At 40.6% G+C, this 26193-nt stretch overlaps 1 protein-coding gene across 1 annotated transcript in view; it reads left to right on the top strand.

Annotated features, from left to right (window-relative positions):
• The window catches only part of VAT1L (vesicle amine transport 1 like), a 52767-nt gene extending 27272 nt beyond the window's left edge, over window positions 1-25495 (top strand). Inside the window, exons 8-9 of the mRNA XM_041426336.1 lie at window positions 23480-23563; window positions 25109-25495. Of these exons, the coding sequence (XP_041282270.1) occupies window positions 23480-23563; window positions 25109-25207 (183 nt within the window). The 3' untranslated portion in view covers window positions 25208-25495. The remainder of the gene's footprint in view (window positions 1-23479; window positions 23564-25108) is intronic.
• Window positions 25496-26193: the final 698 nt, after the last annotated feature.

Below are 26193 nucleotides of genomic sequence, written 5' to 3'. Positions count from 1 at the left end.
TAGCTTAAACAATACTTGATTGAGGACGTGCCATAACATGAAAAATTACACGTGGCAGGCTGATCTCAATAGTCAGCATGATGGGAATTTGGTGGGAGACTTCTGTTTGGTAACATTTCATCTAACATTTGGCAGTAGCATGCACCATCCCCACCAGTAGATTGTGATATGTGTAAATACATCTGTTGTAAAGCACAGTCTAGAAAACTCCAGCTCATTTGTCACACCTGCTGGCTTTCCATGAGCTGTCTGGGAACTGGCAGAGGAGCTGTCTGGCTGTACCTTAAGGGATATGGTAGTGCAAGAGTTCTTTATTTGACTGCAAAGTATTACTGAAATATTACTCACCCAGGGTATTATCATTTTTGGGATATATTTTTGTGGGCATAAAAATAATGCAGGGCTGACTCTCAAATTAATATGATACACAGAGAATGTGTCATAGCTGAGGACTAAATGGAACTAGACTGAAGAAAGGTTGGTGCATTTCTGTTCTGTTTTGGTAGGTTTTCATTTTTAATTTCAGAGCTTGAACATGTCCTTTCAGAGGTGGACATTTGATTGTTTTTCACTTCCTGCTGGATAAGCTTGATGAGCTCCAAATGTCCACTTTCATTTGCCCTCTCCCAGCAGGCTTTATTGGAGACTAAACTAAAATACGACCAGCTTTTACCAGGTTTCCTAAGGAAACTTCCTGACCCATAAGAGCACTGAGAATGTGCATTAACCAGTGAGTGGCAGAAAGGGGGACTCCCTCCATGGCATTTGAAAATGAATGGCTAATTAGTTTTCTGTGCAGGAATATTGCCTTTTGCAGAGCCTCATGGGGGAATTCATGTGCCCTCTGCCTAGAAATTCCACCCTAGAGATTATCTTGAATCCAGTCAGAGACATTCAAAATGAAAATATTGAAAGGAAGATTCTCAAAGGAGCCTTCACCTTTCCAAATGTTTTATTTTAAATATCTGAATGTATCATCGCATACATAACAGGTTTGATGTCTGTATGAAAGGCATATCCCCAGCACATCCCTTCAGTTCTCTTTATTCACTCTGCATCTGCATTTGTTTTCATGTATCTCTTTGTGAAAATATCAATTCACAAATTAATGCAGACTCTCTAAAGGCAACATCGAAGACACCTGGTTTTGTTTCAAAGCTGTATTACAGTACAAATGCTGCTCTTTTCAGTCCTGTATCAATTTCAGAGCAGAGGACAGTGAGTTACCTGCACAGTGGTGCTCCCCTTTGCTGCTCAAGGCTGGTTTCCTTGCATGATGACCCCAAAACTGAGGGCTTTATGTTCCAGTGAATGTGAGAACAGCCAGAGACAGGCTTTGTGTCAGTTTACATTGGTCTTCATGAAGTGTAAAAAAAAATACTTCATTCTTCTAAAAGCCTGGTATGGTTCCTTGAACAGCATTTATTTCTTAATAATTTCTGCAGGAGCACACAGTTTGAATTATAAAGAATATACTGATGAGAGAATATTGTAATGGCAATTTCAAGTGGTAATAACATAGAACTTAGAGAAAGTTATTAGATTCCCATTTGCCTATTATACAGTCTGTGTTAATGATGCCCAGTTGATTGTCAAATTATTTTATAGCTAGAACTGCTCAGAAATTATTAGATGGACTTCATTTGATGCGGTTCCTGTTGAACCATGAAGGTTTGCCCGAGTGTCCATGAGATCATTCTAATTAGGATATAAACCCTTCAAGTGTCCTCCTTTCTCTGCTTTAGGGCTGCTTTCAGAGGCCACAAAGTCTGTGGAAGGACTCCTGGCTGCACTGGCCTTTGTTTTGGGAGGAGCATTGTCCTGCCCCTTCAGCGCAGGCTGCTTAAACAAATTTGCCAACTGACTGAAAAGAGGAACTTAGAAGTGACTCAGTTTTCTTCAGTGCATCAGATTGCTGCTGACACAAAGGAGCTCTGGATCCAGACTCTTGACTGCTGCTGGGGAGCAAAACTATTTGTATTGCTGTGTTAGCTGCTGCTGTTTGTTTGGGAAGGGTAATTTTAATTTCAAACTTACATCCATAAATCCCAGTAAAGCCAAGTCTTGTCTCAAGTAGGCAATTAGAACCACTTTATTGTGGAAAAGTAAGAAGGATTTAACTAAAAGAGACAGTAACAAAATCCACAGATACTTTAAAATGGAAATAAACTTGGGAATTGCTCATCATGAGATGAATGAAGTCATACAATAAATTAGCTGCTGGTGAGATATCTTGCTGCTTTGCAACTATTTGTTTATGTATTCAAGTGTTTAAAAGATGAGATGATTTGTAGTGGCACATGCTTAAAATGCTGCTCTGTAGTAAAAAGCTGATTGTCTGGTAGGATTGCATTTCATTACAAAGAGCAGAGTTTAAAACACAATTTGTATTCAGCGAATATTTTTTGATCCTTTTAGTTGTTTCTTGGTTAGTGCCTATTTACCACTCATCTTCATTCTGATTAATTTGTACTGTGCATTTATGCATTAGCATTCTCCTGAGGGTCTGTGAGTATTTGGCTTTACACAGTAGTCTATTAGTAAGCAGGATGAAAACTGACAGTTCTCAAAAAAATCTAGTGTGTTGAATAAAAGCATGCACGTTGCACTTTTCTATTAAAATTCTGTGGTTTTCATCTCTTTATAGTGCAAAAAACAAATTATGTTCAAGGTAGATTGACACGGAAGTTATATTTGCTTTCTTTGGTGATTTACAGCAGTCAAAGCTAGCACTGAGCATGTGTAAAAGAAGCCTCACAAATTCTTGCACAGGAACTGCCAGTCATGATCAAAGTCATCAAAACATCTGGGGCACCTTTCCCTTTACCTGGAGCTGCTTGTTTCAAAAGGGACTCTCAGCAGCCAGAAAGTTTTCAGACTTGGGCATTTTGATCCATGTGGGTGACAAGTGAGATTATGGAGAAACATCCTGCCTGCAGGTCTGTGTCACATCCCAAGGGATTCACTGCATTCCTCTCTCCCAGAGGATTTAAAGCAGTGCCTGCTGTGGAGCAGCGATGGTATCAAAGGCTCCTGCTGCCTTTGGGTCGGTAAGAGTGATGAGATACTGAAACCTGTGCAATAGAGTTGTTACTCACTCTTAAGAAGTAGGAGGGTAATGTGGTCATGTCCTGGCTGGCACAAGGTGTGCTTGCCACCCGGTGTCATTGGCTGTAGTGATAATGCAATAATGCCTTTAGCAGCACCTCACTTCGTGAATGGTCCTGCAAAAGCCACAGCCCAGACCCAGGAATGCACCGTGGCACTCAGCTGTGATCAAAATCAGTGGAATCCAGGCACTAAATATTACAGATCATGATATGACTATCTGAGAGCTCTAGTGACTGTGCCTTGTGGTCAGTACATAGAATATTTCTAACTGGAAAGAGCCCTGCACCTTAATTTAGTTTGTAATGAGCAGTGCACTGAGTCACTGAGGTTTTTTTGGCTGAATAATTATGAGAGATCTTCCTGTAAGGTTTGTATTATTTTTCCCTTGTGTGCAAATAACACTGATAGATAATGCAGAGAACAGATATATGTCAGAACAGCAACATATGAGCAAATGTGCCTTTTAGAGGAATTACTATATCAGTAGGTCTAGCTGTAAATTAATTATTATCTAAGTGAGATTTCCTGCTCTTGAAGCCAGAGCTTTTCTCTGGTAGTTTGCTAGGAAACCCAAGCTGTGTTTAAGAACCTGAAGCTAAAGGAATGCAGTGCAACTGATCACATTCCAGTGATATTATAGAGTACCTGCTGATGCAAAACTTTCCTGTAAAAGGCACATTTCATCATAGGTTGCTGTTCTCACACTCTTTGTTCTCTGCATTAGCTATCAGTGTTGTTAGCAGGCAAAGGAAAAGAGTAGGAACCCTACTTGAAGATTACAGCTTTATTGAGTCCCAATCCAGTGACAAGACCTGGATGAAGGAACATTTTCCATACAGAATTTATGGCATGTCTTGGGGAGTGCAAAGCAATCACAATATGTCTGCTTTTAGCACTGCTCACAGGCTTCAAAGGATTCAGGTACTGTAACCCTGTGTTTTTCCAGTGAACTCATCCTCTCCTATAAATTACCATCTCAGTGCAGGCTGTTAAACACCAGCAATATCATTATTTGAGAGGCAGGGGGATGGGAAATCTCAAAGCCATGATAGCAGAATAATAACAGTGGACCCCCTAAAGGAGAGACTTTAATTTCATCAAAAGCTGTTTATGCATTTCTGTGATATTGGCTTCAGGGCAAAAAGCCTGTCATGTATCTCTGGAGTGAAACCTAGAGAAAATTGACCCATTAGTTACTTTTAATGTAGAAAGAGGGCAATCTAATAATACCAGATTGGGCTGGTATCTTGTTAGGAATACTAAATACCATCTCAGATATTTTTTTTAATAGTTACAATGTCATAATAATGTGTGCAGGTTTTTTTGTCTTTCCTGCTTGATGAAAACATTCTCCAGCAGAACAAATTATGCCTTTTTTGAAGTCAAGGACTTCTACAGTGTTTATTCTTCAGGGTATACAAAATAACAGAGTAACCAGAATAAAAGTGGAAGTAAATATATAACCAAAATAATTACCCACTCTGAAATACAGAAAAGATTAATTTTTTCATAAGCATAAAACAATTTACTTTGCAGTCAAATGGTGTGGAAAGAGGGAAGTGCAGCTCATTCTGTGAAACCTCCCACGAGCTTGTCACTGTTTCTGTGCTGTGATTGCTCCTCCAGCACCACAGAGCAGACTGCTGGATTTGAGTATTTCTTTGACTGAACAACTTCTTTGCAGTTGTTCATGAGCAGCTTTCCTGATGGACAGGTGTTAACTCTGCAGATATCCTGTCCTCTGATACTGCCTTGGAACTCTCTGTGTTGTTCCTCTCTGGGGATTCTGTTCCTGACTGGATGAAACAAATACTTGAGGTTCAAAGTAAATTTAAATGCTTTATCTGTTCATCACCATTGTTTCCTTGTATACACACAGGTCTAACACAAGCTTAATACAAGATATCAAAGCACACAAAAATGCAAGGAGCTGTGTCTTTCTGATGTAACAGGTTTGAAAATGAAGATGTGGGGAAAGCAGACTGAGGAACAAAACTTGAATAATTCAGGGCAGCTTGATTCTGTGTTCACAAACAAATTATACACAGAGGCCAAATATCTTTCAAATCTATTTGAAAGAAAGACCATATCTTTCAAATGTGGGGGATCTCAGACTCATGGAAAGGTTTGGGTTGAAAAGACCTTAAAGCTTATGTCACTTCACCCCCTGCCATGGCAGGGACACCTTGCACTGTCCCAGGCTGCTCCCAGCCCCAGTGTCCAACCTGGCCTTGGGCACTGCCAGGGATCCAGGGGCAGGCACAGCTGCTCTGGGCACCCTGTGCCAGGGCCTGCCCACCCTGCCAGGGAACAATTCCTCATTCCCAATCTCCCATCCAACCCTGTCCTCTGGCACTGGGAGCCGTTCCCTGGGTCCTGTACCTTAGCCCTTCTCCCAAGTCAATCCCCAGCTCTCTTGGAGCTGCTTTAGGGGCTGGAAGAGGCTCTGAGCTCTCCCTGGAGCCTCCTCTTCTCCAGGCTAAGGGGAAAGCTATTCCACCTGAATTTTACCTTGCTAACACTAAATATAATGAACACAAGTTCTAAAGGAATGTAAACTGGGCCATGAGTAGGGTGATCTTTAATTTAGGCTTGGCAAAGATTTTTTTTCCCAAGATGTCTATCTGAAATAAATATTAATTAAAACTCCAAATTATTTTGTTGGTGTATGCTTAGATGAATGAAACATATCTTGGAAGTACTGGAGATTAATTAGGTAGTGCAATTTTTTTTCCCTCTAAAACATTTTGTATACCTGACTATGGGAACTTTGCTGCTCTTGGGTGAATTATTAAGTTCCTACAAAGTGCCTATAAAATTTCATTTGCTTTTCTTATGCATTTAATTCTGTTTAACAGGACTTCGTGTTACTTCATAATGCATTCTACCCTTCCTACCACTATCAGGAAGCAATGGCATAACCCAGTAGTCTTTTTAGATTGACACACTGTTGATGGCAATGGTTATGATTTTATTAAAAGCCTGGGATTTAAACAAGACAAGACTTTGATATTGGCATGGTGGCTCTGTAATAAGGCCTCAGATACACGACATTAACTGTGATTACCACAAAATCTGATTGGGCAAATGAGCTGTTTTAGGAAACTCAGACTTGTTAAGTATGTAAGCAGAAGTCAATTCTTTTCAATTGCTATATATTATTCATAAACACTGTATGCAATTCAAGCTACATGAAAGGAATTTAATTAGACAAGTAATTTATTTCTGCTCTATGCTTTCTAGCACTTTTTTTACAGCCTCTGAAATTTAGCTTGTTTTCTCTAGCCTGCCAATTAAATACCTGTCTTCAAACAACAACCTAGAGTCGTCAGAATGTTCCTTTATGCACAGCAAGCATATCTGTGCTGTAATACCCATTGAGTAGACGAATAACAAAAGAGGTGGTGGATGTCATTACCTGCATGGTGCATGCAGCACAGTAGTGGAAAGATCAGGGATCAGCCTGAAAATCTCTAATTGCCAGTTCTGGCCTCTCCCAGCCATAGCCATGGGCTGTGTCCAGCATCTCCAGGAGCCTTTTGTGCTCTAATGGGGGCTCTGATGCGCAGAGGGGTGAGTTCTACCGGAGGTCAGGGAGCTCTTTCCTTCCAGGGGAATGGTATTTTCTTGTACTGGAATGAGGTGGCAAACACGGAAATGTGTTTTGGCAGTCCTCCTGATGAGCCCCGCTCCTGCGCTCGGGTTTGCTGATGCAAAGGTTAGAAGCTGACCAGCCTGAGACTGAACCTCGCCATTTACATAAATACAGCCTGCAGCTACGGCTCTTTCCTGATCTACTTAGTAAGCACTCTGCTAAGAATTAATTAGTTGTGGAGACTCAGAGGCAGAAAACACTTGGTGGAAGGCGTGAGACACTGGAGGCTGAAGGTGCTCTGGTGAGTCGTGGTCGTGTTTCTGGGGCAGGACAGGCTGTCACTGCTGCACCCTTGCGTGCCTCAACAGCTTCTGGAGCTGCAGGAAAAAGGGAATAAAAAGTCAGTTTGGTTCCTGATGGGTAGTGCAAGGGCAGGGGGAAATAGGCAGGAAAATCATATAGGAAGCATTGATGGATTCCTCTGAAGAAAAAGTGTGCGCTATTAAACTAGTCACATGCTTCCAGTTAATTAAATTAGCAACAGGAGGCTATATGGGGAGAGCTGCTTTGCCGTTTGTAAGAAAAATAAGGACAAAGCTGTTATATTGAGTCAGCTGCTGATTAATTACTGTGAAGAAGCAGTATTTTACAGGAGTAGTCTGCCTTATGAAATATATTAGCTGGCTTCTAAGTAATAAATTGGCACACATTCCTTATGTATGGAGCTGATCTGGTGATGCTGCTCCCCTGCAAGGAAATGAACAGAGACCTGGTTAGGGAAAGCTTTACTGTGGATATCAGTGACACCAACATTTGTGCATAGCCCCAGAAGATAGAGTGTATTCCTTCTGTCTTTATTTGGTATATTTGGCTCTAACACAGTTGTTTTACACTTCATTTTTGCTGTCTGTGTCATAACAGGTAAGCACTTCTCAAGAGACAGGAAAACAGGGTGTCATGGGATCATTTCCGTATTCAAAAACAATTTCTACACTCTTCCTCAAGTATCAGAGAACAAAAGCTGCTTGTTTTTATACCCCTGATCCAAGTGTGCTCCAATCCATTCCTTTTTATTTCTGCCTGATAATGCAAGGAAATATCTGCCTATCATCTGCCAGTCTTGCATGTGGATGAAATATATGCCAATACATTATTGCATCCACCAGCTGAAATAGTTTTAAATGAATTCTAAGAGAAAGTTCACTGTGTCTCCTGCTCCACAGAGCTGGTAGTACCACTAATTGGTAAGGAATTCCTAAGGGTTGGAACAATGAGTGTTTTCTGTCACTCAGAAATAATTGCTGGATGCTGTGACTCACTGAAAAATAACAGGTACTAGAGGGAAAATATTGGAAGCAAAGTTTTCAAAGCCACATTTAGATGCTCTTTCACTCTTGTGCTGGGCTCTGCTAGTGTGCCACAGAGCCTGTGAGCAGAACCTTGGAGTTCCCTCTGTCAAAAAATTCCATTCATGCTTCTTTGTTAATTAGTTGGGTGGTTTGGGAAGGAAACTCTTGGTTAGTCAAGTTAGACTGGCAAGGAGTGAGATGTGAGAAATTCAGCTTTTCCCCAGGGATACCAAGAACCAGAAATCTGAGGTTTCTGTTAACAATTCCTCCTGATTGTTTACATTCTCTGGGAAACTTCTTTTAGTCTGCATTCGAATTAAAGAAAGACCTATTTTCGCAGATGCTAAGGATTTAAAAAAAAAAAAAAAGAGAGAGAGAGAAATAATAATGAAGTCTGCTTGGTTGAGAGAGTTGAGAGGTGTCATATGTCTAGCACAACAGAGAATACAAATAATTTGGATTCCTCCTGCCTTTAAAATATTTCCGTTTTCAGACTGATGCTTTTGGGTGAGGTTTTGGCCTCTTGATTTGAAAAAAAAAATCAGACTAATTTTTGTTTTGTTTTATTTTTCTGTCTGTAATCTATGAGTCTCTTACTTCATTAATCAATGAATGCCCAGAAATCCACTTAAGAAGTCACTGAAAAAAATCAAAAGGGAAGTGGGAGATGAGAATAATGAAAATATCTCTATATATATTTAAATCTGATGGGTCCATTTTGTCTCAATGATTCTGCACTGGCAGCATCATCTCTGAGGCCATTTCTGTTGGCTGCCAGGGAGCAGAAAGGTTAACAGAGAGAAGGAAAAGGGCAGCTTTCATACCCTGCTACATCACTGGGGTGAGAAACAGCAGAAGAGGCTGTGCCTTGAGCATTTCTGCTGTAAATTCATGTTTTTCTGCTTTGAGGAATTTTGGGTGCTTGGCCTGTAAAGAGAGAACACTGACATGAGCTTTTAGCGGCGGTAGAAGGATGTTCAGGTGTGAATAGATACTGAACTCTGGCACAGTAAATTAAATTAAATGGGCCTTTTTGGTTTTGGAAATGCCTTTCTAAGGTGAGTATTCTAGCTCATTTCCTGGGATCAGCTTATGGGTGTATCTGTGTAACAGTGGCCAAAGAAAAAGTAAATTATTAGTTCCATCAGCAAAGCCAATTCTGTCTCTCAGCAACTGCTCGTGTTGATGACTGGTTTTGGCAGACTGCTAGAAATTTTGGAACTCTGTTGAGCAGTAGCACAAAATTACCCTGCAGGATTATTTTAATTTATTTTTTTTTTGTACTAGTGTTCTGATTAGGTTACTAAATTGCCTTTATTGCAAAGAAAACATAGATTTTGTGTTCTGTTTCACACAACTTTGCTAAGATCCAAAAAAAGGCATCAAAAATCAAAACTATCAAAATAACACTTCATTTTAGTGCATAACAATTGTTAATCAAGATAATTGTTCTCACCTAATGATAATGGCTCATATATTCTTTTCAGTCATTTTAAACACAGATGAATTTTAAAAGCAAAATTACTCTTGGGCATAAAGATATCTCTTAGCATAATATAATCTAAATTTAATGTGATAATTGAGAGTTCTATGTGGTATTGCAGCTTAGTAATAATATTATTGCTGATCATTATAATGATTTAAATTTACTCCAAGGCAGAGAAGCAGATATATTGTTGATACTAAAAGACTCCTAAATATACATTAACCTGTTGGGAATGATTGAACCCAAAGATATTTTGTAGGGAAAAACTCCGTGCTATGAGCACTGACTTGGAGAAAACAATACTGAAAGGCAGCAATGCAGTTTAAGAGTTTCGAATGAGCACTGATTTTCCAGAGTTTTTGAAGATGTAACAGCCTAGTCAGAGAGCGAGAAAACTAGGTGAGTTTTCCCAAAATCAGCTTGTGAGACTTTAGAGAGCTGAAGGTAAACAATGATAGCTTGTTATTATAAACAACCTGCACGTGTTGTTTTCCTACTCTCTATTTTCCTGTTTTTCTCAAAGACTGTTTATAAAAACTGTTTTGTTAATTAACCAGTCGAGGAAAATGTATTGATTAATTGACCAATCTAGTCTATCTGTATCAAAACAATGCATAAAAAAGAGAATTTCAAAGTAAAACAAGATACTGTACAAAGCAGCCTCCCAGAGAGTCTGTAGCATTTCTCACTCAACAAGTTTTGATTGTACAGGAAATGATGGTTTGAGTATCAAAGCTTGGGCTCTGAAGGTGGTGTTACAGTGCACACATCTGAAAATGTTAGAACATACCTCTAAGAAATGAAGCCTCACACAGCACAGGCAGCTCCAAATCTTTGTTTAAATTAATTCAGTTGAGTAGAATAGAGACTGTAAAAGTGAATTCCTGACCACCACCAAATATCCACAACCTTGAGAAGAACCTGAGGGCTTTTTCTATTATATGCTGTGATTATGTCCTGGCTAAAATATCTTAAAGATGCTAAACTTTCCTGAGCAAGAAGGGCATATCCTTTGGGTTCTTTAGCAGAAATAACACAATCCTGTATCCTTCCTTTCAATCTGAAAGAAACACCCAGCATAATTCTCAGAGTTCCTGCAGTTAAACCTGTTTGCAGATAAGCAAAATGTGTGTTACTGAGGCTCTGCCTATCTCCCTGCATTGCTGGGGCTCACGCAGAAGCCTTTGGGGGTCAGGGCACATCCACACCTGCAAATTCCACAGAATTAGAGGAGAGGCTGCAGCAGGGATGTTCTGTCACATGGACACTTGTGCTTGAGCTCTGTGCTGCACATTCTTGCAGTCTGAGCTGGGTCAGGAGAATGAAATGCTGTGCTGAATCAGTGCTCACACTCCAGCACTAAACTTGCTGTAAACTAAATCAATTTTATCGCAGTCACACTGGTACAATGCTAACAGGAAGTTAAGGTCTTTAATATAGGCTTAGAATGAGACATTTTGTAACAGTGCCAGGAGAAATATTAAGTAATAAAGCAAATAGGACTGCAATATATATTGTGAAACTGTCAACCAGCAAACAAGATAAATTCAAATACCTTTCATCTTGCCTGGATGAATTATTTCAATCTTGCTGTAAAGTGATGTAGCTCAAACTGAGGATAAGCATGAATCACGCTCTCTGTCATAACAACTGTATTACAGTTTAATATAACAGAGGGTTTTGGTTTTTTTAGTTTTAATGAAGTTACAGAGTGGCACCCAATGGCAAAATCTGACTTGGAAAGCTTTTTGAATGATTGAAAAATACTGTGATAACTTACAAAGAATTAGGTTTGCAATCCTCATGTCTCTACTTTCTGAAACAACAAAAAATTCCACAAGGAAATCAAAAGAGAAGTATTTTCTTATTTGTATTGTTAGGGACCTTTGGTATTTACCTTGATGAGTTTCAAGGATTTACATAATTAGTTTACTGATTGGGGATGGATTTTACTGAAGATAAGCCATTGTTACAAGATAAAACGGAGACAGTTTTCAAGGTCACAACATTAATGTGTTCTGCTAATCTGATCCCAGTAGGTGGATTTTTACATGAAGCTTCTCAGACTTTAGAAATTAGAGTGTCAAGACTTTTTACTGATTACCATCTGGAAGACTGAATGTTTACTGTATTTTGTAATCACTAAGTTTAGTTCCCATGGTTTTGGAAAAGTGATTCTGGAATAAAGCACAATTTCTGCTCCTTAGTAGTAATAAAGGAGGATTTAGAGTTCTTTGAAATAAGTAGATAAGTCATACAGGATTTTCTCATTCTTTTAATAATGATTTTAATATCCCATATTTTGAAATAAGTAGCTCAAAAGAGAGCTTAAGGAGGAGTCTGAGGAATAAGTATGGAAGGTCTTTGGGAGAAAAATACTTGACTCATTTGAATAATTTTGAAAGTAAGATGCAAGGTTATAGGGGCTGAAGCCATGCTGGTCACAGGGTTTGTGCCTGACTTCCAAAAATATTCACCTGCCATTTGGGAAAGGTGCAGCACAAGGACATGTGTTCGTGGGTCATGTAGAAGAAAGTAAGGCAAGTCAGGGAAGTTAAAGGGAGAAAAAAGGGAAACTACTCTCACACAGGTTGTGTGCTTGAAGTGTGGCTTCAAAAGTGTTGGTGAGAAATGCAAAAAAAAAAATGTTGGTGCTGGTAAGAGATGGAAAAACCTCTGCTAGACTGTAGAAATGAGTTTTGTGTGACGATCCAGTTATTGGATAGTGGTTCTAGTGAATAACAGAACTGGAACAAGCCTGACAGACAAATCAGGTGGAACTAATGCAAGCCATCAGCATGGAGTGCTGGTAAAATAATAGAAGATATAAAAGGACATTGCATGTGGAAAGATTTCTGTAGTTTTGCATCTTCCTGAAAGAAAGAAAATCCTCTCTAGTGAAGTACACACAATGAAATACCTCCTCTATATAAAATAAACTCTTTTGTTGTGAATAGACAGAAATTTGAGTAAACAGATGCTGATGAAAGCTTGGGAAGCAGCAAGAAAGTAATCATCTGTACAGTTCTGGTTTTGTTGTATTCAGAAGGGGCTTGGAAGGGCTTTTGGTCTGAACATAAAACTAAAAAGAAATACTTTTTTTTACATCATAGTAGCAAGGAATTGATAGTACAATTATCTCACGCTTACAGACACAAGCCCAAAGGGCATAGGTAGATCTGCATCACAAGGACTTCAGAAGCTCAGGGTTTCATCCACAGCACTGTGCAGCTTCTGGGAGGACAAGGACTGCTGGTTTGAGAGAGACAAGAGAAGAAGCAGCCCATGGAAGATGCCCTCTGAGTTCTGTGGCATCCCTTACGTTATTTGACCCCAATTCTGGAAGCTGTAACAGCCTGAACACTAAAGCAGGGCTGTGGTGGGGAGGGCCCCCTGAGCCCTGCTGGCACACAGCAATATTCCTGTGGAGCTCCAGAAAGGCTGGAGGAGCTTTCCCTGAAGGGGAGAGGGCTCTGCTGGATTCCCACAGGGAGGTAGCCAGGCAGGATTGCTGCTGCAAGGCTGCAAGGGGAGAGCAGCAGCAGTGCCCTTCCACAGTGCAGGCACTGTGATTCAAAAGCAAACAGCACCACAAATGCAGAGGGCTTAGGATTAGGTCTGCCTGTTCTGGGGGTGGAGGAGCAGGACAGTTTAATGGCACTCATAACTGGTGGAGCTGAGGGCAAGAGAACAAATAAGATCATCTTGTGGGTTGGTGCAGTTTTTCTCCAGATGATTTTTAAAGAGATCACAGGGCAACATTGCTGAGGGAGGAGTTTAAAGCCTGATGGCATGGAGCTTGGTAGTAATAACAGCATAAGATGTCTTTTTTTTTTTTTTTTTTTAAACTGCATAGTGATGATTTTAATAAAGTTTATTTCCTGCCACAATTTGTTATAGCAGATTGTGATGGAGTACAGGAATACAGCAAACTGAGCATCACGTATTAATTCAATTTAGGCAGCAGACTGCTGCACCCTAACAGAGTACAGAGGGTCACTTTTCCCTGTGGCTGCCAAAATTCATCTGCAGCTAAAGGGATCTTGCTCACCATAAGAGCTGCTGCTGCAGACCAGCCTCTCCAAATGCCCCAGACTTCAGGGGTGTCTGAGGCACCCCTGGCTGGATGTGATCCCGGGTGTGCACACCTGTCTGCAATTTACTACAAGATGCATTAATCCATGAAGGGGACCAGTTCAGAACTCCTCTACTTGTGGCTTTGATGTGCTCAAAACTATTTTCCTAGCATTGGGACCATGTTTTTATAATTTCTACCATCACTCCCAAAGGTTCAGCCAGTTCCGGGGAGCCAGTGGCTCACAAGAATAGAGTAGGAGTTCTGGCTTTGTTGCTGCTCTAAAAGAAATACCAGTGGAGACCCTAAAGCTGCATCCTGATTCACTGAATGTGTCTTCTCTCAAGCTGAAATGTGTCCCAGGGATTTCATCACCAAATTTCTACCCCACAGAAACAACTTTTTACTCTGACAGGAATAAGGTAATAATTTTCTATAGTAATGCAGGAAAAATATTAGTTTCTTCAAGCTTATCTTAGTAATAAGTGTTTCTGAGAAAAGATGTGCCAATTTAAATCAAAATGAGTGTCCATTCTGGCTCTGTGCAGGTTCTGAGATAATGCACAGCCTCACAGAAATTCTATAGCACTTTGCTGCAACCAAAAGTTTGTCTTTAGCTGTCAATGCTGGATGCCCCTGAGCTGTCCTAACCTGCTGGAATTCCCTGTGTTGATGGATCAAATTTCAGGCTCTTCTCCTCTTTTATCATGTAGAAAAGCTCCCACCAAACTGATAACCTAAGCACTGCTCTTTAGTACTTCTAAGTATTTAATTTGTTGTTGATTCTGCCTTTTTTTTTCTTCTTTATCCCTGTTGACTCTGTAAGTAAAGGCTGGCAAGATTTGGCTCAGTTATTCTGTAATTACAAGGCTTTACATTTCTTTTTCTTTGAATTTTACTGAGACAAAACAAATACTCATTGACGTCAGCAGGAGCTTGTAGGAATAAGGAAGGAGTGAAAACAGCCCAGTTCTGCAGCTGCAGCTCTCCATCCAGAAGATGTATCACTTAATAGGTATCTTCAGCAGCCAAGGGAGGACTCTCAGTTTGCCTGTAGCATCAGTTTTTATTCCTTTGACATTTTCCTCATCTTGGGTTCTGGTTTTAGTCTTGCTGCCATGGCAACATGCAGAGAGGCTAAAAGGTACTCCAGAGAAAAGGTCTCTCCTCACTGACAGGCAGCAGAAGGGAATAGAGGCCATTGCTGCTGTTTGCAGCTGCAAATAACACTGGAGGGATGAAAGGGATACAGAAAGTATTTTCTGTTTGCACGTGTGCAGGCAAAACCATTGGTGCAAAAGTTCAGTGTGACAGGGCATGAACAGTGGTGTTGGATAAAATAATTTCTGCTTTCAGGCAGGGCAGGACACTACGTGATGTGACTTGACATGGAAACAGACTTCATTATCCAAGTTTTTCCTGTAGAAAAAATACTCTAACGAGCTCAAAATCATTGCTAGTGGTACTGAATTTTTACATTTTGATTGTATCTTTGTTTTCTCCATGCCCAGTAGGCGTTTATGAAAATTGGGCCCCACATACCCTGAGTTTGATGTGTCTTCTTACATATGCTCAGTGCTCAATTTCTGCATCTTAAGAGCTGGCTGCATTAACCACAGGCAGGAATAGAGCCTATTCAAAATCCTGTAAATATTATGCTGCTTTTCCATCTGCCATGCAAGCTGCTGCATACCCTCAGCCTCCAGGAGAGTGAGAGTCTGGGAGGTCTCTTCAGAATTAATGGTGTAGGGGAGACAGGAGGATCCAGGCTCGCTGCAGATGTGGCTTTGCCAGCCTCCCATATACCCAGCTCCCACACAAACAGGTCATTGAAGGATTTTGTCATGGCACATAAGGAAATTTAACACTAGAAGCACTTCTCTGCTAGCTATTCTGCTACACAGTGCAAGGGAAATATTCCTATCACGAAGGGAGATCATTCCCAGGGAAGTGTGCTGTGCTGAATACAGGTTATTCCATTGCTCTCAAGGGAAATAATCCCCCACAGCAAAGGATGGCTTTGTCCAAACAACTGTGTCTAGTAGGATAACTGTCACTAATCACACAGGAAAACAGTTTTTTTACAAAAGCTTGTACAGAAGGCAGCCTGAGAAAGGGAAGTATTGCAAACTCACTAAAAAAAATGAAAACAAAAAAGCTTTGAAAAAAACCAGCATGTTTTTCACTGAAATATTACCCCACAACATCATATTGTATAAACATGAGAGAGACATTTCAAGATTATCAAAGAGAAAATACAGCAGCAAAACAGCAGGACTAAATTTTGACATGCCTCTTTTGGGAGGAGAAGGGCAGCTGTGAGCAGAGGAGCCAGTGACAGCAGCCACGTGTGTCCTGGCTGCCCAGGGAGCCTTGGCTGTCCCTTCACTGAGCCCAAGCCACCCCAGCAGGGACATTTCCCTCTGCTCTGAGCTTCCCCTGCCCTGACAGCCTGCCAGGGTCTGCAGGGAGCAGAACAACACAGGTTCCCTCAGAGCTGCCAGCAGGTTCAGGAGCTGCTACCCTTGTTCTTGAGTTTCTTCCCTTACACAGACCAGACAGACATAATCCAGAAGTCAGATGATGTGGTTTTTCTTTGCAGCAACTGCAGTGTTAGATTTAAAAGCCATATATAGGAAAAACATGAAAGAAAACTCTTCTCCTGGTCTGAGAAGTGCATCTGCAATCAGAATGCAGCTCTCAATCCATATTAAAGACAGCATAGATTTGTAATAGGACACAGCAATGAGCCTGAGGAAAATTATTTTGCTCTGTAGCACCAATGAAAGCTATAGTACTAAAGCTTGGCTTATGTGGGATCTCAGCTAGAATCAACTGCAGTATGCATCTTTTTTTCTTCATTACTGTCTAGAAATAATGCTTAAATAATTATTCTTGCTATTATTGTTTGTAATTCTAATGGAGGTAGCTCTGGGCTCATTGCAATAATGCCAGTTATGAGCAGCAACAGAACAGAGTCAGCCCTAGAATGAAAAATGGGCATGTTTTTAATTCAGATTATTTTTTTCATAAATATGAAGGAGATTTGGATCATTACCTGTGACACTTGGGTTGCCAAAGTAACCTTGACTAGCCAGCTGATGTTTGCACAGCGCATGGCACTGTCACCATGGAGACCCTGTCCATGTGATTTCGCAGGCATGATGCAGTTGCAGGCATCTCAGAGAGGAATTAATTGTTGGTGAGCAATGCGAGTGCAGACAGCTCTGCCCTGGCAGACTGAGCCTGCACTCAAACACCAGCTAAATTTTTCCTTTGTGTTTTAGCTGCACAGAGAGGAGCAGGGTAACAGGAGGGAGCTCTCTGGGCTGTCCTGAGGCAAACACTGAGTTCTCTGATGGAAAGTTCATGCTCAGACTGGGAGGAATGGTCAGAGAGTGCTGATCTGTGTAAAACACACGCTTGAATGATAATATTCATTTACAGGACATTTGTTTGAGTGATGGAAGGGTATGGAACACTGCAGGTATTCCTTTTTTCTCCTCCCAGTACCTGCTCTCCCTCATTCATGTGCGACCTAGTGATGTCAGGGAAATTACACCAGTAGAGCAGGGACTGAAATCTGTCTGTGTATATAGGATATTCAAAATTCTCCTCCAAAAGTAGCTGTCATGCTCTGCTTTCCATTCTGACCTCCGATGAACCTCACAGTGGGACTGTGAAGTGGATTTTGGATCTGTTTTAAACAATACCAAACCAAAGGCCACCACACAAACCTTTTGATAATAAATATGGTTCTGTTTCTGAAAGTTAAGCAGGCTAAAGGGTGCTCCCTCCTTCCTCCCCATATTCTTTGGAGAACAGAAGTCAGCCAGCCTCAAGATAAAGTAATTTTGCTGAGGTGAAATGTTTTGTTCCACCTCTTTTACTTCATTAGGAATGGGCTGGATGACGACAGTAGGTCAGAAGGTGCTGTTACTATTTCTGGGTGCTGCAGCTGTGATGAGCAGGCTGCAGCAGGATCAGCTGGGGGTTCTGTAGACATGACATACAGCCCTCAAGGAGACACAGTCCAGGCCTCAGAAACTGCCCCAGAGCCAGACTGTGAATGGGTGGGGCAGGAGGAGAACAGTGCCACTGGGTTTGGGGCATACAGGGACACTGGCATTTGGGGAACTGCTGTAAAGAATCACTGGAGCAGCAGCTTTGGAGATGTCTGTGTTGGACACTCTCTTATGTGAAAAAACACCAAAAATGGATGTTTAAAAATAATACTGGGCAGAAGTGCTCACAGGAGCGGTTGTGGGCAGAAGGCACTTGAGTTGTGACCAGATGCAGGGAGTAAATGTTGCTCCCTTTGGTTTTGCTTCTGGTCTGAAAAGCCAGCTGAAGGATTAAAGAAGGGGGGGTGTAGATGGAAAAGTAGGGCTTTAGGCTGATGTGTGCAGCACAGCTTAAAATTTATGAGGGGATTATTTCATGGCTAGAGGGGAACAGTCATGACATGCTGGAAGGCTTGGACATTTTCAGTGTGTAAGCAGAGGATGAAAGGTGATTCTTTGAGATGATGTATAAAAATAAACAGCAATCTTGAACCTAAAGGTGTGGAACTAATGAGAGGGAAAATTGCAGTTGTAGATCATAACCTGGACTGATGCTCTGCTTCACTGTGCCCATCTGGTACTGAGGGATGTTTCCTTTGGGTGCTGATAACCTTTTTGACAGCTCGTGATGATACAGTGTTAGAATGACTGGGGAGTTTTACAGATTACACTGAGATAATCGAATTAATATCACTCCTGGTTTGGATTAAATTTGTAATCTTGGCATAAGATTCTTTAGCCTTTCACACCGTGGCCTGATTTATCAAGAAGGGGAGTGAAGGATTCCTTTAATTTAAGTAGAAATCCTTTCAAATACCTCAGGGAAAAACACTGTCATCAGAGAGCCTCAAGAAAAAAAAGGGCAAAGCCCTCTGTCACCATCCAGTAAACCTGCCTTAGCTGACAGTGAGGGAGTAAAGAAGTTGTCTGCAAAAATGGAACTGTAATCTGTAGATGGGAGTTTGTGCAACAGACTGCATCCAGCCTCATGCAGCTAAAGAAAATCCACTCTTCTCTTGCACCAGTGTCTTTCAGTGCCTTTTTTTTCTGAAGTAAATGTAGAACTTCACTAAAAAAAACAAATCAATAAAATTAATCACATTACTGAACTAAACAGCTTCACGTAGGAAGATGAAAACATTGTGTTGTGACATTTCCTCTAGGAAGCTTTTCCATGGCATGTTGCCTTCATTGTTTCTCCCTCCTAAACCCCCATTAGTGACGTGGGCCTGAAGCCCCCAGTGTGTTATGCTGGCAGAGTGAGTGGTTTCATGATCCAGCTTCCCAGTCTCTTTCATTTTACTCCTGAGACTGGTTCCTTGTAAGAGCCAAATACAGAAATGGATCATTGTGTTTAAAATAATATCTGAAGGCTTGAAAATAGCATCCATTTTTTAGGTAGGCTGCATTTCTCTTTCACACTGCGAAATGGTGCAGCAGATAATTAGTAATACTTTTTCCATTCACATTTCCCTGTATTTATAAAGCAGTAGACTGCTCTTGCTAGGTTCTAACAGCAAAATGAAGTTCCAGAGCCAAGTGAATGTCAGCAAGAATTTATGAATATGTCAGTAGAGATTACTGCTGGCTCTTGATTTTGAATGCAAGCAGACAACAAATTAGTTTGGTAGTAAAATGGGTAAGTAAGTGGGAGCTTGACTGTAGCAATACAAAAGTGGAGCATAATTGTTTGTTTCAGGCATGTGTTATTTATAGAGGATCAGACTTGCACCCAGGAAAGTGTCTCTATGCAGGAACTTTCCAAAGGAAAAGGAGCCAGGACAGCAGAGGTGGAGACCTGAAATGAAAGACTTAAGACAAAAAGCCAGACAAGAAATGTGTCCCAGTTACTGATTCCACCTGGGGCAAGCTAAAAACAAACAAGAAAAATCCAAGGAGAACATAGGGAAAGAAGGAGAATTAAGACAGGTGTACAATATGTATTTCAGGGGAAAAAGAGTCTTTTAGTTGATTTTAAATTGACTGGTTTTACACCCTGACATCAAAAGCTGTGGAAAAGCAGAGTAATCAGAAGCTGGCTGCAAATATGCAAATACAATGCCAGCATGTTATATGAGTTGTTCTGTTTGGAATACACCTTGCTTTTCATTGTTTTAGCATTGCAGGTACTGTTTGAGTAACAATTGTGTAGTGCCTGCTATTTTTAATTTCAATACAAAAATCCTTTTTTTCTGGTCAGAGTGGTTACAGTAATAACATGCTTAATTTGGAGCTTTTGTAACCTATATTTGTCAAAGAGAAGTGTATTGCAAATTAGTCAGGAGCACTGACAGAGACTTCACTAAACTTCTCGAAGTCATTTGTGGGTATGTTGTGATTCCTGAAAGCTGGTTTCTTACTTGCAGTAGTAGTGCTTCACTATCTGCTATTATTAGTACTTTACTATGTAGAAGGAAGAAACTGAGATTATTATTTTCTCTTTTTTCTATGCAAGCTTTTATTTTACTTTGAAGGAAAATTGCTGTCAGCTCACTAAAGACAGAATAACTGCAATAAAATCATGCCATGCTCCCGGTGCACACACAGGTGCTGTGTTCAGTAGTGGAAAATAGTTTATGACTGTTACTGTAGAGGATTCACTTTTGCTTTTAATGAAATAAAAACTTTGCAAACATTTAACTAAATATGGATTTTCTTGAGAGAAACTGTATCAGTTCAGTGTATCACTGCTGCCAGGACCATGGTTCACTATGTGTAATAGTTGTGGTTGCACTGCAGAGCTTTGATAGAAATGGTGTCCATCTGGGGGCTCTCAAGGCTAAAACCTGTAGTTTGGACTCGTTCAGACACAGACCCTCTCAGGGCTGAGCCGTACTGAAAGCAAGCACAGCACAGTGGAGTTCTGTCCTTTATTCCAGTGGAAACCCTTCATATCAGTAAACACCTCTTTGCACTCTTTCCAATCCAAGAGCCCTCTGATGATGATACTGCACAAGGGTAATTTCAATTCACTCATCCACATAAACAAAATAAAATCCATTTACTTGGCTTTGAGCTGACAATGTAAACAATATAGCAACCAGTACGGGATAATTGGTGAAAAGGGATTTAGGGATTCATCTTACACAATGCTGTAAGAAGAGGGCAAACCTTGTCATTCTTTTCTGCTGGATGTTTATTTTGAATCAAACTTCAACCACTTCAGGGAACCTCCAGTACATTCCAGAACTTCTACATGCCTCCTTTTACAACCAGTTAAGCCTGGGTCTGGTTTTAACCAAGTACAGAGGGATGTCTTCATCCCTGTCTTCATTAGGGATATGCAAACACTGAGGCACAAACTCACAGAAGCTCCTCCCTTTGTGAAAGGCACAGAAAAAATGAAAAGTTTCCATATAGTCTGTGCAGAACAACTTAACCATACTTGCTCAGCAAAGAAGGTGTTTAATCCTCTCTGTCCCCTATAGGAGAAGAGGGAATGGTTTTAAGAGGCACCTTGGGAAACAAGTAGTTGCAGTCTTGGTTGAACAAGTGGACTGTTAGCAGCCATAAACATAAAATTACTCATTTCTAAAATAGCTCATGGTCTCTTAACTCAGACATCGTGTGCTGAATGGCACTGCACTAGGGCAGAGTTGGACTGGCTGGGTAGGTAAGTTGCAAATAGCACTAAAAGGCACAGATGTTGTATCAGCTTTTCAAATTCTTTTCAATGTTTTTATATATTTTAATAGCTCCATCTGGATTCCATAGCCACTATTATTGTTACAAGTTTTATTGTTCCCTCTGTCTCTGCCTGCTGTTTGCATTTGCAAGTTACTTACAAGTGTCTTGGAAACAACTCCTGAGCCTTTCTCCGGGGGCTTAAATTTGATATTGTGAAAAAAGCAGGGAGAGCACATTTTCTCAAATTTGCCTTGCTAAATACGATATGTTACAAATTAAAATAAATGTTGCATGCCCTGCTTTCCACATGATGTTCTGGTTATAAATTTCAGTGGATGGGCAAGTGTGTTTGCTGATTTCTCCAATTCTGTTACTTATCCTGTGCTGTAACCTCCTAAAAGCTTGATTTGGGTAATAACAGACATAAAAATTATACAGCTTCTGCTTCTCCAGCATCATGGTTGGGTAAAGGAATAACATCCACAGTGCAGAGCCAGTCTGACAGGATAGTTGAGTGTTGTTTATGCTCTAAGGTAGCTTCATAAAAAATATTGTGATTTTGTATACTACACTTGAGGTCAGCCTGCTATCCAGTAGGACTCATAAGATTATGTTTTCTGAGGTGAATTTACAATAATGCCCTAAATTAGAAAGCCGTTACATTTGCAGTGCAATTTTTCTTTTGTTCTAATAGAATTTTTCTTGAGTCTTGTATTTAATAATTGAGGGAACACCTCTAAAATTCAAGGAGTAATTCTGAGTTCACTGCAGTCAGCTTCCCAAGTAAGGCTGACAGATGGGAAGGACATTTTGTGCTGTGCCCAGTATCCATTCAATTTAATTGGAAGTTGAATGCTGTATAATCTTTAAAAATCACATACCTCCTTCTGTATTAGACATTCAGGGAACATTTTGGGGGCCTGGACCCCAATTCAGGCTTTTAAATGTACTGCGGGAGCCATCAGGTCCCAGCTCAGCATTTTCTTTCAAACATATATGCCATTATTCTTAAAATATTCAATAGAACTATGTCACAGGTGCTAAATCTTATTAACACAGAACTCATTTTTGTCTCAACTGACCCTGTTATGCTGGCAAAGAGCAGTGTGATGAGGATATGGGACAGCCTTTATGGGCACATTTTCAGTTCCTGAAGTTTCCCATGGTGAAAGTGAGGAAACTCTTGACATCTTTGAATTTTTAGTGATTTATAGAACCATAGATTGGAAGAGAACTTAAAGCTCACCTCATTCCAACCCAATGCCATGGCAGGGACGCCTTGCACTGTCCCAGGCTGCTCCCAGCCCCAGTGTCCAACCTGGCCTTGGGCACTGCCAGGGATCCAGGGGCAGCCACAGCTGCTCTGGGCACCCTGTGCCAGTGACTCAACAGTGGTCTGTGTGCTGCACATTAAACATTCAGTGCAACACACTCACACACAAATTCAATTTGTCAACAACGATCTCTCCTGAGTTGGGAAGCTTCATACATCAAAATAAGCTTCTCTCCAGTGCACTTGTAAGAAGAGGTTCTTGTGCCTTTCTCACATGCACTAATTGCAGCCAGCTGTTAAACAGATGGTTTTGGTGATATGGTAGGACACCAGTTATTTAACATTTTTATTTAAAAAATAAGGGGAAAAGTGACAAAAAAAAAAGGAAATAAATGTTTGCCTAGGCAGCAAGACCCACAGTACTGCATTATTCCCAGCCATAGCTTGGGCATGGCATTTCCTTTGTGGTAACCCATAAGAAATTGAAAAATATCATAGGTCAATTATAAAAATGTTTCATACTTTTAGTGAAAATAGGATGTCTTGATAAATATTCTGCAAAGATGGAATGCAATGAACCTTTTAGAATTACCTCCCTGAGCCTGTGTTTCTCCCTGCACCTCAGCTATCCATCACTTCGGTTTTGCATTAACCTTATGGATGTGTTTTGCTATTCAGAGACTGTCCTGAGGACTCACATCCCGTTTTGGCAAGAACAATGCAAAAGCCAGACCTTACAAATTCACTAAAAAATGTTTAACTCTTGGTCTTTTCTCAAGCAGCTCTTTTAGTGACCTTGCACAGAGCACACCTTAAATGGTTCGCTGGCTTTGGAAGGGAAGGACTCAGGGTTCTCCTAGGGTGAGACTGAAAATTATCAACAGTGATCTTTCTTTCAGGTGAAGGAGGCCATGCAGAGAATCCATGACCGAGGAAATATAGGAAAACTCATTCTGGATGTGGAGAAAGCACCCACTCCCCTGGTGAGTGCAAAGCACAGACATGATGTACAGCCAGGCATGGTACAGCCTGGCAGTGACTTCTGGGCACATGTTCTTTTTTGACACTGATTTCTTCTAAATCTGTAGCACCCAAATACCACCAGTAACCATAATTTCTGTATTTAACCCAAGTGAAATGCACTTCCTGAAGTGCCAGGAGTCGCTTCTCTTTACTGAATCACTATCTGCTTCTCCAAAAATGTGCCAGCAATTATTGGACTGGGGTAAAACTGCCAAGTGTCTTTCTGCCCCTGTGATGGAAAACAAACAGACTTTTCTCAAACTAAAAAATTCCTATATTAATAAGTGAATTGAACGGGAAAAAAAAGTCAATATTGCTGCAGTGGGCAAACATAAAAGTGCTTTCTGAATCCCACACTAAAGTTAGAGTATACTTTTGGTAGGAATTTAGTTTACTGGTTTGTGTAATATATGAAGTATAACACGTAAATATTTCCAGAACTATCTTGAAGGAAGATAGTATTGATGGAGCTCTGGTCCCCTAGATTTGGAGCACTTAGGATGATCCAGAAAGAAACCTTTCAGAGAGCAGTGGTAAATGAAAGCCAGGCTCACTCCTGAGCATTCACTGATGGTGTAGGAAAGAGCAGTAAAGCAGGTAATGCAAACCTGACTTTAAATCAATACTGATGTGTGAAGTTTGCTTTCAGACCTGAGAAACCTCCTGTTTCAAAAGAAACGAAAAGAACTTGGACCTAGAGTTAAGCTCTTACTCACTCTAAAACTGCCCCTCAATCTCATACAAACTCTCTGCAAGGAAAAGGAAGGCTTTGAGGACCTCTCATGTGGAACAATACACTTTCATCAAAGGGTGTTAACTCAAAAGTATGGGTAACTTCAGAGCTATATTTTTTCTGCATTAAAATCAGGTTGTGTTTGAGATTTTTATTTCCACCAGAGGCTAATAATCAATCAGGGAAGGAACATCATTACATTTATCTTTAAAAAGTAAATGGGTCCCTTGCTTGTTTGGTTTTGAAGTAGTTGCGAGCTAATACAAGAATCTTCTTGTGTCCTAAGAGAGGTAACGTGGGTGTATAAGAGAATCCAGTCACACCAATGTGTGCTGTTAAACACTACCCCCATCCAGTGAACCAGACTCTTGTGCCTCCACAGACCTGTCACACTGACAGTGTTGGAGGGTTCTGCACCTTTGCAAAGCTTGTAATAAATATTTCCACAAAAAAACCACAGTGTACTCCTCAAATGCTGAACTACAGATTCCTGCAATTGCCTACTACCTGTGCAGGCATCTTCAGTAAAATATGAAAATGCAGTTTCTTCCCACTCCTGTATGATCTGGGATCTGCACTCTGTCGTGGGTGTATCCTGCCAGCATCTATATCTGTAAGGTTTCATTGGGGCACAGACAGAACGTTCCTTTTCCTGTGGCAGCCCTGTCCTCTTGAGTTTCCAAAGTCGCTTTACCCAGTGAATCAAACTGAAACGAGGAGCAAGCAAAGGGTGAGGAAGGTGCTGTGATGTCCTTGATCTTTCCTGGTGCAGATGGCCAATGACAGCACGGAGACGAGCGAGGCTGGGGAGGAGGAGGAGGACCACGAAGGGGACAACGAGAACAAGGAGCGCATGCCCTTCATCCAGTAGCAGCCAGAGCGCGGGAGGCAGCAGGAGCCGGGAAGGAGAAGGGAACAAGGCTGGGAAATCTCTTCTGTGCATCAGTGAACAAATGCTGTAGTACAGTGTGTGTTGTATTTGTTTGCAGTCAGCTGAGCTATGAGCTGTTGATCATTGTTGTTTTGAACTCAAGTGCCATTCTCATCCAGTGCAGTATTACCACATTTCTGTGTAATTCCAGTTTCCCTGTAGGAGTCCCATGGATTTTTCTGTTCTTGTTTGAAAGCCTTATTAACTTACTGTGTAATTTTAGATGGGCATCTTTCTCATGCAAATTCCAACATCTTGCATAAAGTTATTTGGGAGGTATAGGCTTTTTTTGTACGTTGGAAACAGTAAAAAAAAAAAAAAAAAAAAAAAAAAAAAAATCCCTACTTGCTGTCTGAAAGATTCTAGTAACTGGAGGGATAATTTTCTGTTTCTGGATTTTCAGTGTTAAAATAGTTTTCCTTTAATGAACCACAAATAAAAGTTGCACAAAGATTACTTTTTATTTTCTTCAGTCATACTTCATCATTTCACAAGCAATCCTATCTTCATTTTCAAAAGTACCTCATCCAGAATCATGGAATCTGAAATTGTGCAAGAAATCATTAATTGAGATGCTTTGATCAACATCTTCTGGTAAGGACATACTGACTCATATGTCAAATCCAAACCAATTTTAAATTTCATTTTTAAATTGCATTGGTAAGGATCACTTATCAGGATGTGGAAAGAAATTTGGTGATGGAGTTTGTTGCTCTGAAATCGCTAATGTGTGGTCAGCTGTCAGGCTGGAGCTGAACTCCTGCAGAAGTTAACCCTGTAAAAAATGAGGTTTAGGCCTTAGTCCCACCACAAATCATACAGGGACAGCTTCTATCTAGGTGTACAGGGACAACTTCTATCTAGGTGAATTGTTCTATCAAAAGATCTGCTCCTTATGTACAGTTACATTTATAATTATTTACAGG

Source organism: Onychostruthus taczanowskii, unplaced genomic scaffold (assembly GCF_017590055.1).
Source record: "Onychostruthus taczanowskii isolate IOZ18803 unplaced genomic scaffold, ASM1759005v1 scaffold113, whole genome shotgun sequence".
Classification (NCBI taxonomy): domain Eukaryota; kingdom Metazoa; phylum Chordata; class Aves; order Passeriformes; family Passeridae; genus Onychostruthus; species Onychostruthus taczanowskii.
The sequence above is the reverse complement of the archived record's forward strand: the minus strand, read 5'-3'. Positions and strand labels throughout refer to the sequence as shown.